The 22,983-nt window shown below is 43.5% G+C and overlaps 1 protein-coding gene across 1 annotated transcript in view; it reads right to left on the reverse strand.

The window, feature by feature from the left end:
• The window catches only part of AFF3 (AF4/FMR2 family, member 3), a 551,769-nt gene extending 535,567 nt beyond the window's left edge, over nucleotides 1–16,202 (reverse strand). Inside the window, exon 1 of the mRNA XM_010829861.1 lies at nucleotides 13,020–16,202. Coding sequence (XP_010828163.1) covers nucleotides 13,020–13,102 — 83 coding nt within the window. The 5' untranslated portion in view covers nucleotides 13,103–16,202. The remainder of the gene's footprint in view (nucleotides 1–13,019) is intronic.
• Nucleotides 16,203–22,983: the final 6,781 nt, after the last annotated feature.

The following is a 22,983-nucleotide window of genomic DNA, read 5'->3' on the forward strand; positions in this document are numbered from 1 at the left end:
CACACACACACACTGAAACTTGGGAGATTTCAACTCCCAAAGAGCCAGAGTAAATCAAACCAGCTAGAAAACATAATGACTACATTAACTTCCTGAGAAAAAAGACTGACCGAAGCATATTCAAATAAGAGCATTAGAAAAAGGACCACACAGGAAAAAATGCGTGATAGCTGGGGTTTCAGCACCAGATACAAAAATAGCAACCCTTTACTGAGCGACTACCGTATGCCAAGAAATGACAAGCTAGGCATTCATAAACGTTATTTCGTGCATCCCTCTCAACAATTCTTCTGGGGAGTGAGGCTCGGAGGACTCACTGGGCGCATACTTAGTAAATGGCAGGAACAGAGTTCACCCCAGGTCTCCTACACCCAAAGTTCAGGCTCTTTCAGATACCCCATGCTATTTTTTTTATAAAGACAATCCAAACCTGGTTTTGGACACTTAAAAAGCAAAAAAAAAAAGGGGGGGGCAGTTTATGGCGTTTATGGGGTCACAAAGAGTCGGACATGACTTAGTGACTGAAAAACAAACAAAAAAAAAGCAAAAAGCCTTCATGATAAAAAAGCAAAATATTTACTTGCATTTTAGAGAAATCTATAAGCCTTGTTGATTAAGTGGATAGATGACTTTTAGTCAGCAATTTGGATGATGAAAGTCAGATACCCAAGGTGCTTTTTACACAAGACATATAAGATATACACAAGGCCAGTAGCTTGAAGCAGGTCATTATGATGAATTATTTACATCCAGCAAACTCGAGAGGTCTCATTTTGACCCTTTCTGTGTACCAGAGAGAAAGTGAGTAAATACCATGAAGTGGCCCAGAATTTAGAAGATGGGGTCCTATTAATAATGGACTGAACGTTATATGGAAACCCTAATCCCCAGGGGGATAGAGCTGGAGGTGGGCCCTTAGGGAGATAATCAGGATTAGCTGAAGTCATGAGGGTGGGGCTCCTATGATGGAATTAGTGCCCTTATAAAAAGAGGAAAGGACCAGAGCCCCCTCTCTCTCCACCAACTGAGGACTCAGCAAGAAGACATGCATCCACCAGCCAGGAAGAAGCATCAGCTGGCACTTGATCTCGGGCTTCCCAGCCTTCAGAACTGTGAGGGATAAATGTCTGTTTAAGCCACTCACTCTGTAGTAATTTTGTTAGAGCAGTCTGAACGGACTAAAATAGGTTCCTATCCTAGTCCACATACTGGCTACATGTGTGAACTTGTATTAGATGTTTGGTGTCCAAGAGCTTGAGCTTTCAGCAGTTAAATCTCCCTTTGAAACTATGTCTTCTTTCAACAAATGATGCTGGAACAACTAGACATCCCTGTGCTAGGGAATGAAACGGGGCCCTGTGCAGGGAGCCCAGGGCCACCATCATGCTTAGATACTTGCTGAAAGGACAGGGACTCGGCAGCGTTGTAACAAGATGTATCACAGCCATGCAATAAGCATGCAAAGCTAGATCACAAAGGGAAAGATACATGGGAATCTGGAGGAATCCACAGAAAGTCTTCCCTTTCTCTCCTTTCTGTGAGGGTTTACACTGATCACACTTTCCCCGCCCTCAACAAAAATGCAACAACACAGGTACAATGTTTCTGCCCAGAAAAGCTCATTAGAGACTTGGCACCCCAGGGTTTTACCAGAAGTTGGTCATGTAACTCAAACCAAAACTACAGATGCCCCCTCACAGAAGGAAAGCAAGAGGTCTCTTCCTCACATCGAAATTAACTGAAAATCAATCACAGACCTAAATGCAAGAGCTAAAACTGTTTTTAAAACTATTTTAGAATATAGAGGAGTTAATCTTCATGACCTTGATTAGCAAAGCTTTCTTAGATACGACACTAAAAGTACAAGTAACAACAAAAAGCAAAGTAGATTTAATCAAATCATAACCAGAGCTGGCGAGGCTATGGAGGAATTAGCACCCTCATACACTATAGGCGGGATATACAATGATGCGGCCACTTTGGAAAATAGTCTGGCAGTTCCTCAACCATCAACCGTAGAGTTAAACATCTCAACCAGCAAGTCCCCTCCTAGGAATATACCCAAGAACACTGAGAACATATACACAAAAACCTGCACACAAATGCTTGAAGCAACATTTCTGTAACAGCCAAAAAGTGTGAACAATGTGGTCTGTACATTCAACGGAATCCTGTTCAGCAATAAAAAGGAACTACATGCACTAAGATGTGGATAAACCTTAAAAATGTTATGCTGAGCAAAATAAATCAGACAGAGAAGGCCACATATTATATAATTCCATTTATGTGAAACTGGAATCTATAGAGAACCGAAGTAGTAGGTTCATGGTTTTTCTAGGAGTGGGCTTAGTGGGGAGCTGGTCAGGGGCGATAGCTACAGGGTGCAGGGTTTCTTCCGGGGGTCATGAAAATGGTCCAAAATCAACTGCGGGGAGGACTGCCCAGTGTGAAAAGACTTTGTATGGATGAGTTGTATGGTAAGTGAGTTATATCTCAACAAAGCTATTTTTCTTAAAGTGTGTATCTGTACTATACCAAGGCAAGTTAACAAAAGGACAATGATAAAACAAAAGCTAATTTTGACCCAGAGGCCACATCAGTGCTCCCATCCATCTGAAGAGTCAACCAAAAAGCCAGATGTCAGACCTGGAAAAAGGTGGCCCAGGGCCTGGCCCTGACGCCTTGAAAGGGCCTCTGGAGAGGACAATGAAAGTTTTTTTGGCATGAAACATGGCAGTATCTACAGGACACCTTTTATAATCCCAACCATATGAAGTGCTTCCTTAAAACCATAAATAACATTCTGCATGACCACAATCACAAAACACCCATGACTAAATGTATTCATCTGATCATCAATAATTAAAGAGCACTCAGAGGGTCCAGGAGATACAAGTGATGATGCCAGGATAGAAATCTGACAGAAGGGGACACGGAGGCACAGCAGTGTTAACGCGCCTGAGGTCACACAGCTGCAAGGAAGGAAACTGGGCTTTAAACCCAGTCGCTTCGGCTCCAAAGGCTGTGCCCCTCACGGTGCTAAACGCCATCCACTTAACGGTGCTACCCTTCAGCTACAATTTCCCATCCCTTCTAGAAGCCGGTCAAAGGTTTTGTTGAAATACAGACAAACCACACATTGAATATCTCTAGGAGCTATTAGGAAAACTATTTTGATAGCTATTTTTGTTTACTTACATTTATTTTAAAATGTTTGACTGAAACACCCTTTTTGTTTTACGACAGTTTCAGATATAAAGCAAAGCTGCACAGACAGTACAGAGTCGTCTGTACTCTCCAGGGTAAACTCTCCAGTTTACCCTGCTGCTCACATCTTACATGACTACCTCTGCCACAAGGAAGGAACCAACCCGGGTTTACTGCTGCTAACTACATGCTGCACTTCCTTTTACTTTCACAATTTCTCCCCCATCATCCTTTTTCTCTTCTAGGACCCAATCACATTACAGTTTGCAGTTTCGCCTCCTCCAGTTCACGACAGCTTCTCAGACTGTCCTCATTTCTGATGACCTTGACTGTTTCGAGGTGTACCAGTCAGGCATTTTGTAGGACGTCCCTCAGTTAGGGTTTTACTGATGCCTTTCTCATCCCTGGACTGAGATTCTAGGAGAGGACCACAGGGGCGAAGGACCCTTCTTGTCATGTCTCATCAAGGACATGTGCCATCATGTGACTCACCACTGCTGACACTGACCCTGACCACCTGGCTGAGAAGGCATTCACCAGGTTCCTCCCCCCGCAGCCCCCACCATAAATGGCACTTGGGAATAAGTCACAAAAAGCAGCCCACACTCCAGGGATGGAGAGTTAAACTCCACTTCCTTGGTGGCTGTAGCTATATAAACATAATTGTATTTCTAAATGGGTTTAATCTGTCCTGGCACTGAAAAACGAAAACGTGCCAAACAAGCATGCCCTGCCCTGCCCTGTCTGTAGTGACCCTGTCAGGGTTCTGAGGGTTCACTCTGTTCTTCCTGTGTCTCAATATCAGTGAGTAACAGGTACTTTCTGCAAGGTAATAAAAAAAAAGTGAACCAAAGAGCTTGCAGAGAAAAGCCGGAAATCTGTTACATTTTAGAGGATGTTTAACAAACAGGAGGTGAGAGGAAGGAGAAAAGTTATCCTGTGAGACAGGGGGTGACACAATTTGTATATGTTCATATGGGCTTCTTGCCTGGAAAATCCCACAGAGGACCCTGGTGGGCTACAGTCCTTGGGGTCGCAGAGTCGGACACAACTGAGTGACTAACACTTTTCATATGGACAGCTATTCTTTTAAAAGACATTTTTTAATGTGGACCATTTTAAAAGTCTTTTTGGAATTTATTACAATATTTTTTCTGTTATCAGTTCAGTTAGGTCACTCAGTCGTGTCCGACTCTTTGAGACCCCATGAACTTCAGCATGTCAGGCCTCCCTGTCCATCACCAACTCCTGGAGTCCACCCAAACCCATGTCTGTCGAGTCAGTGATACCATCTAACCATCTCATCCTCTGTCATCCCCGTCTTCTCCTGCCCCCAATCCCTCCCAACATCAGGGTCTTTTCAAATGAGTCAGCTCTTCACATCAGGTGGCCAAAGTATTGGAGTTTCAGCTTCAGCATCAGTCCTCCCAATGAACACCCAAGACTGATCTCCTTTAGGATGGACTGGTTGGATCTCCTTGAAGTCCAAGGGACTCTCAAGAGTCTTCTCGAACACCACAGTTCAAAAGTATCAATTCTTCGGTGCTCAACTTTCTTTATAGTCCAACTCTCACATCCATATTTCTGTTACCAGTTTTGGTTTTTTGGCTGAAAGGCATGTGGGATCTTAGACCCCTGCTGCTGCTGCTGCTAAGTTGCTTCAGTCGTGTCCGACTCTGCGCGACCCCACAGACGGCAGCCCACCAGGCTCCCCCATCCCCGGGATTCTCCAGGCAAGAACATTGGAGTGGGTTGCCATTTCCTTCTCCAATGCATGAAAGTGAGAGTGAAGTCACTCAGTCGTGTCTGACCCTTAGCGACCCCATGGACTGCAGCCTACCAGGCTCCTCCGTCCATGGGATTTTCCAGGCAAGAGTACTGGAATGGGGTGCCATGGGCAGGGGTCAAATGCGTACCTCCTGCATTGAAAGCTGAAGTCTTAACCACTGTACTGCCAAGGAAGTCCTGTATGGACAGTTATTAAAGTGCCAGTTTCCAACGAGCTCTCCAGTCACAACAGGTGTAAACATACTTCCAAAGTGAGGTGTCAGGCTTCTCAAAGGAACTTTTCAAGGTTAGCATTATCACAACTATTTCATGACTGTTTATACCCTCTGCCCACTCTAAATTAAAACAAAATAAAAGGAGGTCAAGAGAGAATTTCTTTTTCTTTGAGAAAAAAAGCTGTGCTGTGATATCACTACCAATGCTGCGGGGGTTGGGCTGGGGTAGCAAGTGAGTGGAGTGCCCACTCTCATCTGAGTCTCATGAGGGAAGCTCCAAGAAGAAAAGCGTTGCCCTCCACATGGCTGCCCGAGAGCCAAAGGCTGCCCAGTGAGGGGGACGGGAAGCCGACCCCCGCCTGGAGGCTGGGGCGGACACAACTGCTTGGACAACACCTGCACCTTGGTCCCCGATCCCAGGTGGAACAAAGGGGCCTTGACCTGGGGAGCCACACGCAGAACGTATGATGGGGATGCTGCCCGGAGGTCACCCTGAGGCTTCTTCCAGGGGATGAGGTGACCCCAACAGGGTCTAGATGGAGCAGACCACCGTAAAATCACCATCTGTGAGGGCACTTGGGGGCAGCTGAAGGAAAAGGCTGCCCCAGCAAGGGGGCAATTCAGACAGACAAGGAAGTGAAATATAAAAGAAACATTAACTGGAGGATACGATGAGAGGGTCTAAAATAAGTCTAAACACAGTCCTTGAAGAAAAGAATAGAAAAGATGGAGGAAAGGGGATATGTATTCAAGGAAATAATAACCGAGACTTTTCCAGAGGTGATAAGTCATGAATCCACAGATATACTAATTGGGGTAAATAAAAAGAAATCCAACTTAGACACATTGTAGTAAAACTGAAAAGCACCAGAGATAAAGACATAACATGGCAACTTAGCCCAGAAAACACAAAGCCAGCTTTTAACCAGACTGGGCAGGTAAGAAATCTTCTCTATTTCTCACAATTAAATTACCTTTCTTTCCTCAATCCTTTTCTTTCTCAATACAAACCCAATGAGAAAGGGCAGTGAGAACACAGGGGATGATGAAAAGGCACCACACACACCTTCTTCTCCCTTATCAGGGTGGATGCCCACAAGCATGCCGCAGGCAGGAAAAGTCCTACCTTTGGATGAACGAAGTCTCTCAAGTTTTTACTAAGGTACTAATTCTTTGATGCTTTCGAACTGTGGTCCTGGAGAAGACTCTTGAGAGTCCCTTGGACAGCAAGGAGATCAAACAAGTCAATCCCAAAGGAAATCAACCCTGAATATTCATTGGAAGGACTGATGCTAAAACTGAAGCTCCAATACTTTGGCCACCTGACGCGAAGAGCAGACTCACTGGAAAAGAACACGATGCTCGGAAAGATTGAGGGCAAGAGAAAAAGAGATGACAGAGGATGAGAGGGTTGGATGGCCTCACCATTTCAATGGACATGAACTTGGGCAAACTCTGGCGGATGGCGAGGAACAGGGAGGCCTGGCGTGCTGCAGTCCATGGGGTTGCAAAGAGTCAGACAGGACTTGGAGACTGAAGAACAACAATACACTTGATCGTTTATTCCAACTGCTACTAACTTGAGACAGTTTGTTTTCTACTTAACCCAAAGGTCCACTGTAAAAACAGACTCATGAGTGACCCCTTTTCAATGCAAGTGTTAAATTCTTGTGACTTCTATAGTGCAATCCGCAGAACAAATCAAGACTATCTCTTGCCATTTGTTTTCCCAGGAATGGAAACCACAGTTAGCTTGATACATGTGGCCTGTGTAAACACAGAAATAATCACTATGCAGCAATAATTTCGCACTCACCTCCACTCCTATTTTTAATAAGCAAAATATTAACCTGCCAACTTGTTGAGAAAAGCATCTATTCTTTTATAAATACTATAGATGCCTTATGAGATGCTCTTCTTATACATCAGCTGACCAGAAAAGAGGATGAGATAATGAATAATTCCCAGGGGAAGGAAAAAAATCCCCTCTTCAGCTGGTTTAAGTCTTGCCAATAATGTGCACACAGCATTTCACATTTACCATAAAGCTTTTCAATTAGTTCATAGACAAGTTAACCTCCTCACTCCCAGAAAATATAATTCACACACACTTTATACCGTGCGGCATTCTGCTGGCTATTATCCATCATTTACAAGTGTTATTTGTCTATAAAAATGACACTAAATTTTTGAAAAATGACACTGCTCTGCCTGCTTCTAGCAATGTTTTAAAAAATGGTACCCCTGCAAAAGGCTTTAAGTTGGATAAGAAGCAATTAGTCAAAGAAGCAATAAATATTTTTTAAAAGCATATAAATGATTGCTTGTCCAGATAGCCAAATGTCTAAAGGCTGATGCACAATAAAATAAGGGTTAATGTAAAAGAGTCCACTTGATTATTTATGGTTAATAAAGTTAATCAAATTCAGTGCTTCTTACTCATGCATGCATTTAAACAGAAACACAAGTATGATATGCATATTTATGGAAAGCAGCCCAAAAGATCATTATCTCTAAAAGAAATCCAGCAAAGAAAGAGATGCCTAAAATGTTATTTCCTCTCACAACATAAACTGTTTTGCTTCAAACGCAAACATTTATTTTAATTAAAATGATTAAGCCAAATAATATTTTCCACAACTGACAACCATGACTAAAACATGAATTCCAGGATTAAATATTAAAATAATTTTTGGAGACATAAAAACACTCAGTCAGAGCCCTTCAGTTTTCCTTTTTCCAGTATCTCATCTACCTATCCTTGAGTATTTTTGCTCCTCCACTCAAAAATCTAGTCTCCAAAGACATATTAGGATCTTTTTAAAACAAAATTAGATAAGCATAAGCTCATCAATCAGCAATTTCTAAATGCGTTATCTTCAAGTGGTTGGGTCTTTTATGTCACTTATCTGCTTAAAATTAAGTGTAAAAGAGTTCCCAAGAAAAGAAGACAGAAAATTAACTTCATTTCATAATAAGTTCTCCAATCATGTCAGCAGACAGCTGACATTATTACGGCTCACACTTATAAATCAGTGGTTATATACACTGGTTAAGCAAGAAAAGAAATGAAGAAGGCAATTATATAGTGGTGAAATTCCCACGCAGCACATTTGCAGTCAATATTGCTAAACAGGGGTTTACTTGTACTTTAAAAAAAAAAAATCTCCAGACATTTTGGGGTTTAGTCATTTTTGAGGGGAAGAAAGTAGGAAATCAATGCAATTTGTCTTACAAGAAAAAAAAAGCCAGCGAGAAATCAACAAATTATCATTATAACTCAGTTCATTGTTTATTTTGAAAGTGAATTCTAAAACTTCCACATATCATAAAATGACAAAACAGTGCTGAATTAAACTGAGAGTAGAACATTTGGGGGGAAAGGGTGACATACAAATACAGACATTTAGTGACAAATGAGCCGCTGGCAAACACATACAGGAAAGAGCCCAAATTGGGTCTCCTCACTCTTGTCTGTCCTGTGCCAAGTGAGTAAGGGCCACAATGCCATTCCTAATCTTAGGAAGTGGAAGTGTCCACTTCTTAGACTCTTTATTAACTCTTCTTTTAATGCACAGCTGAATATTCTAACCGGCACACTGTAGACACCCAGTTACTAGATGCTGATTAGACTGTGATGTGTTTGTAATGGTCTGTATCTGTAGTAGAAGGTTCTGGCAGACCCAGTGAGGGCTCCTTTTCTTCTCCTCTTATGAAGTGTTAGTCACTCAGTCATGTCTGACTCTTTGCGACCCCATGGACTGTAACCCGTCAGAATCCTCTGTTCATGGGATTCTCCAGGCAATAATACTGGAGTGGGTTGCCATTCTCTCCTCCAGGGGATGTTCCCAACCCAGGGACTGAACCTGGGTCTCCTGCATTGCAGGCAGATTCCTTACTGTTTGAGCCACCAGAGAAGCCTTCTCCACTTATGACTACATGTTAATATGTGATGGCCTAAGTAGTGCATCCGAACAAGCAGTGCACCTCACTGCAAGAGGAGAAACATCCTCTCTTCCACCTTCTTAAAATTACTTGAAAGAAATGAGAGATCTTTTCTAGACACTCCAAATGAGGACCAAATAATGTTTATCATGTCTGAGGCACCATTTGATTTTCAAAGCATTTGCTAGAGATCTGTTCATTAACTCCCACAGTATCTCTGCAAGGAAAGCCAGAGAAAATACTGTCTGATATGGATATTTTACAGAGGGGAAGATGTGAGACAAATCCACAGAAAACTTGATGACAGCCTGAGAGCATCAACAAATAGAACCTAGACAAGATAACTTATTTGTATCTTCCACTCCAGGGTTACCTACGACCTGAAGGCAATAATACTCTTGACAATGGGCAGCTGCAGTGACTTGAATCTTCAGCTAAACGCTCCTACCCATAATTCTTTCCCTCTCAACCAGGAAACACGAAGATCTGCTTATACTTCCACTTGGTTAAAAGTGGTATTGCTCAAAAAGCCAGATGAATAATCCTAAATCCCCAGGGAGACGTAAAAAGTTGACTTCTTGGAGTCCAGTCTACAGCCAAGGAAAGAGCTGGGTGATCTGCAGGGGAAACAGTCTCTTATCTGTTTCCGTCCTGAGAACAAATGGAGCCAGCACAGATCCGAGTGTGCATGTGTGTGCATACACACACCCTTCTCTAGGCTCATCTGAGCTCAATTAAGAGAGCTGTTTCTGAATGATCTGTTCCCCACAAGGTCAGAATTTTCCGGTAAATATTTCTGACAACTCCACCCTGTTTAAGAGCAACAGCAAAATAAGAAAACAGCCCACTAGAAAAAGAGTCTGAATTCCACGGAGAAGCCAACAGTGGTGTTAAGAAGAATGGCAACTAAATAGTCACACCATGTATGGCCTTTATGTAATCCATACATCAAGACTCTGGCTAGGCAATATTTTTAGCATCCCTCCTCACAAGGTAGGGCAAGGATGCTTATTAACCCTATTTCACAAAAGAACTTTGGCCCAGAGAATTAAAAGACTTGTCTGGACTCTAAATGGGTGACAAGGTAGAAAGACATGAATTCAGGTCTCCCAACTCCTGGCGAACTAAATGATGGACAGCTCAGAAGAGTTATAGAAAAGTCAACGCAGTGTCAGCTGTTATTTACACTGCCTATGATAAATGTTTGTTCCGGGGGGGTGGGGGGACTTCAAACAAGATGGGAAAGAGTTTAAACACAAAGGGCTAAAGGGTTTAATATAGGAGAAAAATCTGTTTGCTTTTCCTCCAGGGGAGGAGCTGGTCAGGAACAGCCTGTTCTTCTAGGAAAGGTTGGCCCAGCACAGCCAGGGCCACCAGACCCCAGGCCATGTGGACCTGAGATGCATGCTTCTTCGGCACAGCTAGCTTCTCTCTTAATGCTCCAAGTTCTGCTCTTTTAAATCCTGCCTGTCTTTGACTTGGAATGTCAGTGATTTCTTCTGGCAAGCCAGACTCAGATTTGTGTTATAAACAATGATCAAGTGTCCAAATTCTGATACGGAGCTAAGGGAGAAAGGAGGAAAAGAAAATGAACCATGGGTCTGCAGAAGCTAAGTGATGATCCTACCCTGGAAGGAACAGACACACCATACCCTGCCCATTGAGCTGGGAGGTTTCTGTGGTTGAGATCTTGGTTGTATATGGGGGTTGTATGGGATTTCCTTTGTAGGGGGCTCACAGTTAGCCCAGAGTAGGAAAGCCTCAATAGGAAGAAGCTGGGTTGCTTGGAATAGCATAAGGGCTGTCATGCCAAAGAAGGACTACACATGTGCAGAGCAGAGCTTACTAACAATCAGGAAGGGATCAACCACGGAGAAGGCTGACTAGCAAACTGGAGGCTCATCTGCCTCCCACAAAAGTTCAGACACCCTCAGTCAAAGATGTTGGGAGGAGACTTTCACATGGAGAAAGATGTCAGACACAATGAAAGCAAGGACTCCTTCAAATGCTAAGATTTGATTGTTGTTCTTTAGTTGCTGAGTCATGTCTGACTTTTTATGACTCCATGAACTGTAGCTTCTCTCTCCATGGTATTTCCCAGGCAAGAATACTGGAATGGGTGGCCATTCTCTTCTCTAGGGATTTTCCCAACCCAGGGGTCGAACCCACATCTCCTGCATTGGCAGGCAGATTCTTTATCACTAAACCACCTGGGAAGCCCTTGAGGATTCGATGATAGTTTCTAAATGACTCTGCTCAGGCCCTCACAATGGTCACTTGCAAAGGATGAGCACTGGGGTCACAGACTGAGTCCCAAGGTCGGCACTATTAGCTCATAATTGTGCGACACGAGGTCGCTCTTCCAGCCAAGTGTGGCCTCCAAATTGTGGTATTTAGTAAAACCAACTGGGGAACCAACTCAACCATAAAGATATTTCTATCTATCCTCTACAACTTTTAAATCCTACTCTCCAGAAGTGGATCCAGGAATCTCAGTTGTTAAAAAGCCTTCCAATTTGCAGAACCAGGGTTAAACTTTTTAGCCGACATCTTTATTTGTGAAATAGGACGTTAGCTTTTGCCTAAATGAGTCACGAAGATATGTAAACAAGATGACAAATGTGAAACACTTAGCATAGCCTGTATCTAGAAAACACCCAGTCCCTTAACAAATGTGTTCTCTGCAGTGCAAGGTCAAGCTCATAAGCATTCACTGACTAAAAATTAGGACACCGTGACTTTTCATAGAGTGAATGTTCAGCCATCTCCTATGTTCTTACCTATTTTCCTGTCCTTCAGGCATGAAACCTGGATGAAATTGGACGCAACAGTATTTCAATCAGTCAAAAAAAATGCCTTAGACATGCAAACATTTGCTGTCGTTCAGTCACTAAGTCGTGTCCAACTTTTTACGACCCCATAGGCTACAGCACGCCAGGCTCCCCTGTCCTTTATTATCTCCTGGAGTTTGCTCAAACTCATGTCCATCGAGTCAATGATGCCTTCCCAGCACCTCATCCTCTGTTGCTCCCTTCTCTTTCCCTCGATCTTTCCAGCATCGCAGTCTTTTCCAATGAGTTGGCTGTTCGCATCAGGCGGTCAACTACTGGAAAAACCATAGCTTTGACTATACAGACCTTTGTCGCCAAAGTGATGTCACTGCTTTTTAATACACTGTCTAAGCTTGTCATAGCTTTTCTACTGTGAACATTACCCTAAATTAATTTAACATAAAGATGCATGGAAAAGTTTAATAGAGTACTACATACAGCCTTTGAATTTTTGCTCTTTTATAACAATTAGAAGCTTAAGCTATAAATTCTGTACAACGTTGAAAACTCATATTTATTTCTACATACTCAGGTGAAAGATAAAAGACCCCATTTCTTTTCTTCCTTTTATCAGGCAGTCACATTCACTCGTTTAAAATCCTGCAAGGCACTGAGGTGGAAGAATTATCCTGTTCTGACATTTCTATTGCCACAAACGGCTCCCATTCTTTAATTGTAAAGTTGCTTCTAGACACTAGGGTGAGCGTTAAAATACCCCCAGACAGAAAGGAAGAAAGGAGGTAATTGGAGCAATTTATATCGAGTGAAAAGACATCTCCTGGGTCTCTGCATCTCTCATTGCAAGTTATTAGACTGCTTCTGTTTGGGTGGTTTTATACAAAAAAGTGGTAAAGCGTGGTTATTTCAGCACACCTAAAGGTTACACTCCAAGCAGCTGATCTGTACGTGAGAACAAGAAGCTGTCAAATACTTTGCCTTCCAGCAGATTAAAACCGGCTGACTAACAGATGCGAAACTGTCGTTGCTGAATTGCTGTGAATAGAAATCTGAGCATTTTCGGAAGATACATCACTTTTTAGAGCCGTTGTCTGATGCCTCGGGTCCGTTATCCTGTTCATGACTGAGACAGAACCCCTGTCTTTCATTTCTGTGCATCCTCCGGTTCCCCTGAAGGACGACACAGGGTTCAGCATTATTCTCCAGCTGTGTGCTTGAAAAGTGATAGGCTGGCTTCCAATCACTGGTAATATTTTCACCGTGTTTCCCACATGATCATTTTAGAAACACACTGTCTTCATTTCTGACTGGCCCTACACGGCCGGGGCCCCGAGAGTCTCTGTGCTCACCTCTGTCACACGGGAAGCCTCTGACTCAGTGCAGATGCTCAGTCAAGCTTTGCTGAACGAAGCAACTATCTTTAACACCCAAAGATCTACGCCCTCTGGATGGTTTTTGGCAAAGTCTTCATATTGCAAACTGCCATCTCTAGTGAACGTGTCTGATTGTTTTTAATTTTAATAAATGAAGTTTTTCTTAAAATGGAACATATTGTTTCTGGCTTTCTGTTTTAAAGTTATTGATAGAAATGAGCATTTTGAGAATGCACAATAGAATAAAATTATAGTTATAGTCTTGCCCAGCAGAGTGTTAGGTGCTCAAATATTCTTCAAAAAGACTCTACATTTTAGAAGTTACAGCACTGAAACACTGGATTTGAAATATACTGCAACTTAACAACGTAAATTTATTCTTTTTGATTGTGGTCTAATAGTATATGACCTCTTCTAAAAAAAAGCAGAATGTGTGTAAAAGCTTAATGCTGGAACTGTCATCTCATAAAATAGAGAACGTTTCTAAAAACAAAAATGATTGACAGGAGAAAAGCCTGAGATATCTTTCAATGAAAGTATAAAAATTACAGGAGGGGTTCAAAGCTCCAAACTCTGGGTTTTCATGTGAAGAGTGTACAGAACATGAATTGTGAGATGTACGCTAGACTGTCTATGAATGAGATGACTCCATGAGGCCACACTATACAAATATGGACTTCAGTTTGAAATAACAGTCCCAGGGCAATAGGGAACACACATGTATTGATCCTCGAAACACATCTGGAGGGAGGGAGTGCGATTCTGTAAGGCTCCTCATCTGAAGAAAGCAAGCTCCAAGCTTTGGATCCAACCTAACAGGACCGGTGAGAGGGCTCCATGTCGGGGTCTTCCTTCAAAGGGGCTGGCAATGCACAGATGTTAGAAGGCTTCGGGCAGAACGGTCCATGAACACCCAATGCTGCAGTAAACAGGCTGGGCCTTTATCTAAGCACCATGACTGTGATGTGCTTTTCCTTTTTCTCTGCAAATCAGCTGCCTGTTTCCTGGGGGCTCTGCCCATCTCAGAGCACCGGTGAGTACAGACTCCAGGCACCCTCTGCATGGCAGAGGTGGTTATCTGTAGGTAGGACAGTCTGCAAATCCAGCTTGCTCAACTAAACACCACTGCTCATGTATTTTTATGCCTTCTGACGCCTGTTACTAAACATAGACCCTAGGAGAGTCGCTAAAAACTGGAGCTTTCTAGTCTATGAGATGGAGTGGCCAAAAAGTCACTTCAATTTTCACCACAGAATGAGACACTTTGGATTCCCTGTGTCCTTGTGCTCAGGATGTCCTCCAAGTGACCCCTTGGCCTTCAAGGGAACACCCTGTGGACCCATGGGGAGCAGGAGCCATGGAGGGGGAGGTGGGAGTCCTGAGCCAGCTGAGGTGCTGCTGGCTAGGCCGCACTGGGAGGTGGCCTCCTACTGATACAGGCTGCAGTCCCAGGAAGGTGCCCACTGGGGACCAGGAGGGAAGGTGTCAGCAACAAACTGAAATGCCTCCAAAGCCATCCCGAGTGCTCACCTTTGGTTTTTTCTTAAGTGTGGGATTAATGCCATGAATGCTAAGAATCTACCGTATCAAAAATATTGACTTCTTGGTTTTTATTACAATAAAATATGCTTGGCCCACTTCATAGATTTTCTGCACCCAGAAAATTCCATCTGAAACATGCTCCCCAAATAAGTATCGTGGCTGTCTCTTATTTGTATTTTCTTTCTTTATCTTTGACATTTTGTCACTGTTTTCTTTTTTCCTGCCATCACTCTTACTTCAACAGAGTCCTTTTGTTCCTGATCTCTGTTCCCATATTAAATGACTTGGCTAATGAATTTACAGATTTAAACACAAATATGGTATTGCTGGGCTTCAGCGAAATGTCAATGACAACTTCCAGCACTTTAAAGTCTGAACATTGAAGACAGATTCCCTAATCTCAGTCTCGGATAAACTTCCTCTGCTGCAATCTGTGTTCCCCCAAATTCATCCACTGAAGCCCTAACCCTGAGGCACTCAGAATGTGACCTTATTTGGAAATAGAGTCTGTGCAGATATAATCAGTCAAGATGCCACGCCAGAGCAGAGTGGGCCCCTAATACATTATGACTGGTGTCCTTACAACAGGGAGACATTGGAACACAAACCTGCACGCAAAGGGTCAACACGAAAGTGGAGATCACGGTGACCACAAGCCAAGAACATGAAGTGCTGCCAGCAAACCAGGAGAAACTAGGAGAGAGGCATGAACAGATCGTCCCTCCCAGCCCTAACAAGTCCTGCCTACGCCTTCATCTTGGAGTACCAGCCTCCAAAAAAATGAGGGAGTGAATTTCTGTTGTTAAAGCCTTCTGGTCTGCGGCACTTGGGTCACAGTAGCCCTAGCCACGCACTGTCTCTGTTCCCCAAGAAGCTCAACCCAACACAACACAAGAGTCGGTCAAACTCAGAACAACATGGAGCTCAACACAACACAAAACAGAGTCAGTCAAACTCAGTACAACACGGAGCCAGATACACAAGACACTAACCTTTTCTCAAGTAAAGGCAAGTTCATGTATTACAGTCACAAGTTAAAAATCAAAGTACCGCTTTTGCCATCTACAATTCATAGGCTGCTACCAAGAGCTTTCAGATGGCTGCTTCATGGAAATCAGGGGGTTTTTGTTTTGTTTGTGGGTGTTTTTTCCCCACACTTCCAGAACTAGAGAATAAAGGCCCAGGAGAGTGCCTACGGACATGGTTTATCCTGATTACACCAATTCTGCCCCCGCAGAATGAAGCAGGATTTTGGAAACAGCCACTGCCACTCAGAGGCACACTGAAGCCCACCTTTAAGCCCTAGTAGAGAAGGCAATGGCACCCCACTCCAGTACTCTTGCCTGGCAAATCCCATGGATGGAGGAGCCTGGTAGGCTGCAGTCCATGGGGTCGCTAAGAGTCGGACACCACTCAGCGACTTCACTTTCACTTTTCACTTTCACACATTGGAGAAGGAAATGGCAACCCACTCCAGTGTTCTTGCCTGGAGAATCCCAGGGACGGGGGAGCCTGGTGGGCTGCCGTCTCTGGGGTCGCACAGATTCGGACACAACTGAAGCGAGTTAGCAGTAGCAGCAGAGAAGAAGGTAAGAAGAGGCAGCAGGATGCCTGAATAGGGTGATGGATTCATTTTGATATTTGGCAAAACTAATACAATTATGTAAAGTTTAAAAATAAAATAAAATTTAAAAAAATAAATAAATAAAAATAAAATTAAAATTCTAATTTAAATGTTCAAAAGGACCATTATAGGCTCTTAACTCCTGCCAGTAAATAGAGCACTTAATTACATGACAATGAGCTATACATATAAACCCTCTAGAAAGGAAACGGGGCAGAGTTCTCTGGGCTCTAGGGAGTATCCTTTGCTTTTACGAGAATGACCTGAGCTAACTAACATCTTGTGTTTCTCGGTGGGGGATGAGATGACTTCAGAGAAGACCACACAGAAGCTAGCCTTGGATGAAGTTCAATGTCAAGGATCCCAGGTAAAATATGGCAAACACCCCTAGCTCCCCAGACCACCTCTTCCAAAACCCTCCTAGGAAACACAATGATCCAACCTTCACTAAGAAAACAAGTCCTTGAGCACAACAACAACATCTGGGGCCACAGTTTTGCCCCTCCAGTGAAGGGGACACTTCTTATACTAGAGCTCTGAAAACTAAAAGGAAGAAGCATACGACATCAGTCATAATGCGTTAGAGGCCCACAGTCAGAGGATCGTCTGGGCTGTTTGCTTCTCTGACTCTCCGTCAGGACACTCTGTCAGGATGCTGTGCTGAAAATACCCTTCCATGGAGCACAACCAAAGCAGAGCTTGGAGAACTAGCAGCTACACCTCCTAGAAACTGTCAGACCAGAATAATCTTATTTCTAGACGTAGCAAAAACAGTAGCAAAAAAAACAAAGCAAAAAAGAAAAGAAAATCAGGGAAACAACTAAGGAAATTTCCAAGTAATTAGGGAAAACCTCAGACTTGGGTATTTTATAATATTTCAAGCTTTCACTTTTCCTTATAGTTTCTAGCCAAATTCCCAGTGTGCATCTGTCTGCTGATGTTTCATATGATGGTGAACACAGAAGACCGTGTTCTAGTTGTCTTGCTGGCTTCTCTTCTGTAAGAGGTTTCAGGCCTCGAAGGCACTGCACTACAATATCTTGGGGTCCGGATTATGGAGCCCTGGTACCTCCTGGCTAACTGGACACACCCATAACCACACAGCCCGGAATCTTTGTGCTCATCCGCCACTCACAGGGGGTGTTAATCTGGTTTGCAGGCCAGCTGGCAGGCCTCCACCAAAGCAAATTAGAAAATCAGACTGGGCTAGAGAAAGAGAAAATTCTCCTGGCCCAGCGGAGTTTCTTCTGATGCCATGCGTGCAAAGTGGCTGCCGTTTATGGGGAAAAAGTTGTGTCTTCGGGGTCACTGAGGTTTGGTCCCTCAAACTCTGTATCGTCCCCCATCAATTACATCTCTAACTACAAACCGAGATAAGTTCTTATCTAATGCAGTAACAATTAAAATGTCACCCCGAGACACAAAGAACAGATTCAGCGCCGCTTCTGCTGCAGCAAACGATCAACACTGTCAGTGTCACCTCCACACTAAATACAGGGATCTGTTTCCCACAGAGGATTCAATACTTTCCCAGTGCTTAAAAAAAAAAAGCCTCAACACCAGAAAGTAAATACATGTGACCTCAACATCAAGTGCAAGAGTGGTCACTGCAGCTGAACTCCCAGAGAAGCAGAAACCTCGTATCTCACACCTAACTTCCTAGGAGACAAGCCTCAAAGTACTTGTGGTTCTGGCCCCGGGGAACCGGTTTGCCTTTTCCTCTGCACGACTGAGTTAGTGTATGTCCTAGACGCTCCTGCCAGAGCCTTTGCCTTTGACTCTGAGTTGCTAAAACCATCTCTTAACTGTCATTCTTTCCCCATTTTCCCCCCTTTTTCCTTTTAATAAACTTCCTGTTGCAGCCCAAGAGGCTGGAACAGTGCAGGTGTAGCTCCCGCAAGAGTGCTGAAGATGATTTAATCTGCTAGCAATACCTCCTCCACGGGAGGGAAGCCTGGTCTCCTGGGCCAGGGCAAGGCCAGCAACACCAGAGTGTGTGGGAGGCAAGAAAACGGCCCCAGAGATAGGGGTGTTCCTAGGGACCTGGGAATATGTTATGGCACAAGGAAAAGAGGCTTTGCAGGGGGACTAAGGTAGGAATCCAAACTACCGCACAATTGCACTCATCTCACATGCTGGTAAAGTAATGCTCAAAATTCTCCAAGCCAGGCTTCAGCAATATGTGAACCGTGAACTTCCTGATGTTCAAGCTGGTTTTAGAAAAGGCAGAGGAACCAGAGATCAAATTGCCAACATCTGCTGGATCATGGAAAAAGCAAGAGAGTTCCAGAAAAACATCTATTTCTGCTTTATGGACTATGCCAAAGCCTTTGACTGTGTGGATCACAATAAACTGTGGAAAATTCTGAGAGAGATGGGAATACCAGACCACCTGACCTGCCTGTTTAGAAACCTATATGCAGGTCAGGAAGCAACAGTTAGAACTGGACGTGGAACAACAGACTGGTTCCAAATAGGAAAAGGAGCCCGTAAAGGCTATATATTGTCACCCTGCTTACTTAACTTATATGCAGAGTACATCATGAGAAATTCTGGGTTGAATGAAACACAGGCTGGAATAAAGACTGCTGGGAGAAATATCAGTAACCTCAGATATGCAGATGACACCACCCTTATGGCAGAAAGTGAAGAGGAACTATAAAGCCTCTTGATGAAAGTGAAAGAGGAGAGTGAAAAAGTTGGCTTAAAGCTCAACATTCAGAAAACAAAGATCATGGCATCTGGTCCCATCACTTCATGGGAAATAGCTGGGGAAACAGTGGAAACAGTGTCAGACTTTATTTTTCTGGGCTCCAAAATCACTGCAGATGGTGACTGCAGCCATGAAATTAAAAGACGCTTACTCCTTGGAAGGAAAGTTATGACCAACCTAGATAGCATATTCAAAAGCAGAGACATTACTTTGCCAACAAAGGTCCGTCTAGTCAAGGCTATGGTTTTTCCTGTGGTCATGTATGGATGTGAGAGTTGGACTGTGAGGAAGGCTGAGCACCGAAGAATTGATGCTTTTGAACTGTGGTGTTGGAGAAGGCTCTTGAGAGTCCCTTGGACTGCAAGGAGATCCAACCAGTCCATTCTGAAGGAGATCAGCCCTGGGATTTCTCGGAAGGAATGATGCTAAAGCTGAAACTCCAGTACTTTGGCCACCTCATGCGAAGAGTTGACTCATTGGAAAAGACTCTGATGCTGGGAGGGATTGGGGGCAAGAGGAAAAGGGGACGACAGAGGATGAGATGGCTGGATGGCATCACTGACTCGATGGACATGAGTCTGAGTGAACTCTGGGAGTTGGTGATGGACAGGGAGTCCTGGTGTGCTGCAATTCATGGGGTCGCAAAGAGTCGGACATGACTGAGTGACTGATCTGATCTGATCTGAAGGTAGGAATCTCAAGCTGGAGATATTTTCCTGGATGATCTCAGTTTGTGTGTTAGTCACTCAGTTGTGTCCGATTCTTTGTGAACCCACAGACTGTAGCCCACCAGGCTCCTCTGTCCATGGAATTCTCCAGGCAAGAATACTGGAGTGGACTGCCATTCCCTCCTCCAGAGGAACTTTTCAACTCAGGTATCAAACCCTGGTCTCCTGCATCACAGGCAGATTCTTTACCATTTGAGCTACAGGGATGATCTCAGTGGACCCAACCTAATCACAAAGGTTCTTAGAAGCAGGAGGCAGCAGGGTTGGAGAACCAGGGATTTTGGGGGACGGCTGCTGGCTGTGAAGATGGAGGAAGACACCAGGAGTCAAGCATTGCAGAGAGACTCCAGCAACTGGACAAAGGCAACAGATTCTCTTGACAGCCTCTCGAAGGAAGACAGTCCTGTGGACACCTTGATTTTAGCCCAAGGAAGCCTATTTCAGTCTTTGGATCTTCAGAACTGCAAATAAATGCGTGCAATTTCAACCCACTGAGTTTGAGAAAATTTGCTCCAGCAACACCACCAAATCTAATCCAGCATGTTACCCCCCTCCCTCCTGATCTAATCTGACCTGGGAGTTTGGGGAAGCAAGTAAGTAGAAAATACCTAGCAGGTCTCCAAACTCTGTTCTCAGCTACCTCCACTCCCCATGATGAGCTGTTCCATTAACAGAAGCTAACCAGGCATCACTTCCTTTCCTTGAAGACTACTCAGCATTGCAGAACTCTTAAGGCCGGACACACAATCTGATCATTTAAGCCAAACCTACAATTTTATCAAGAAGAAAATTATTTTCCTTTTACCAAGAGGAAAATAAGAATGCAGAGAGTGTCGAGGAATGCCCAGGGACTTCCAGTCAACTGGTAACTTCTGCTGATATCTTAACCCAGTTTTCCAAATTTCCTATCTCCTGCTTGTATCGTCAACAACCGGGTCCCTCGGAAACACAGACTTTCTTCCCTAAGTTATTCCGTTGGCAAACTTCTCCAAAATAACTATTTCAGTTAGTAAAATGTACATATTTTGCATATTTCCACAGACAACTCAGAGAACTACAAGGCACATCGCAGCATCAGGCACAAGCTAGGAAAGAGGGCACTAGCCTGGTTGCAATCTTGTAGCCAGGTGCCTTCGGCTTCTGCTGACACATAAACGTTACCATAAATCAGTGTAGAAGTCTGTCAAGCCGTAGGTTCTACAGATGCCATCCAAAGTGCCTATATGCGGAATCCAAAATACGACCCAAATGAACTTGTCTATGAAATGGAAACAGACTCACGGACACAGAACAGACTTGCGGCTGCCAAGCCAGAGAGGGAAGAAGGATGGATTGGGAGTTTGGGATTAGCAGATGGAAACTATTATGTATGGAATGAATGGACAACAAGGTCCCCACCTGCAGAGCACAAGGAGCTATACTCAATGTGACAGTGATAAACCGTAACAGAAAAGAATTTACACACACACACACACACACATATAATGGAATCACTTTGCTGTACAACAGAAATTAACACAACGCTGTAAATCAACCATGTTGTTGTTCAGTCATTCAGTTGTGCCCGATTCTTTGTGACCCCATGGACTGCACCATGCCAGGCTTCCCTATCCTTCACCATCTCCCATCTCTTCTGCTTAAACTCATGTCCATTGAGTCGGTGATGCTATCCAACCACCTCATCCTCTGCCGCCCCCTTTTCCTCCTGCCCTCAATCTTTCCCAACTTCAATAAATTTTTAAAATACTAAAGAGTTTTTAGCACCTCAAATTTGCAGCTTTTTACAAGGCTTGTTTTTATTATTTTGAACCAAAATAATCTGTTTAGAGCTGGAAGAGACTTAGAGACTATTTGTTCCACCTTTCACTGAGTCAGAGAATTCTGTCAACAGGAGTATGTACACATGACCTGGTCCTGATCCAGAAGTGCAAACTAAGGAATGTCTCAGGGGCCCTTCTCCCAGCTGTAGCACTGAGTCTTGTTTTTAATTAGTGCATAAATGATGACACAGGGCACAGGCTCATTGTGCTGCAGGCTGAACTGGGTTAAGTGGACGTGCAAACATCTCCCAGTGAAAGGATTAAAAACTCAAATTAAGAATAATATTACGTCAAATGGAGTTAACTGTTATGCACAGAGAGTACACTTAATCTCCTGGGCATATTTATGGAGAAAACCATAATTCAAAAAGATTACATGTACCCCAATGTCCACTGCAGCACCATTTACAATAGCTGAGACATGGAAGCAACCTAAATGTCCATTGACAGAAATGGTTAAAAAAGATGTGATATATATTTGTGTGTGTATGTATTACACACACACACACACACACACACACACACACACACACACACACACACACACACAGTGGAATATTACTCAACCATAAAAAAGGATGAAATAATGACATCTGCAACAACATGGATGGATCTAGAGACCCATCACACTAAATGAAGTCAGAGAAAGACAAATATGATATCACTCATATGTGGAATCTCATTTTTCGAATGATATGAATGAACTTATTTACAAATCAGAAACAGATTCACAGACTTCAAAAACAAACTTACGGTTACAAAAGGGAAAACATGGTGGGAGGACGGATGAATTAGGAGCTTGGGATAAATATGCACTATTGTATATAGAAATAGATAATCAGCATGAACCCCCTGTAGAGCACAGGGAACTCTCTCAATACTCTGTAATAACCTCTATGGGAAAAGAACCTGAAAAAGAATGAACATATGTATAACTGAGTCACTGTAGTGTAGGCCTGAAACTAACACCACATTGTAAATCAACTAATGCTCCAAAAATTTTTTTCAAAAGGTTAACTAAAAGCTAGCACACGTTTCTCAACTACGTTGTCAACGCCACGGCAGACCTGCCTGCCACACTGCCCTTCTTGGCTGTGCCCCTTGTTTTATAACGGGTGCCTCCCCCCAGGACACTGTGAATTCTACAGCATGAGCTATTCCTGCTCAGGCCTCAGAGATGGGCAGACCCTCCGGAAGACAAGAGTTTATAATATGAATTGTACTTCCTTCCAGCCCTTC

Source organism: Bison bison, unplaced genomic scaffold (genome assembly GCF_000754665.1).
Source record: "Bison bison bison isolate TAMUID 2011002044 unplaced genomic scaffold, Bison_UMD1.0 scf7180017864508, whole genome shotgun sequence".
Taxonomy (NCBI): Eukaryota; Metazoa; Chordata; class Mammalia; order Artiodactyla; family Bovidae; genus Bison; species Bison bison.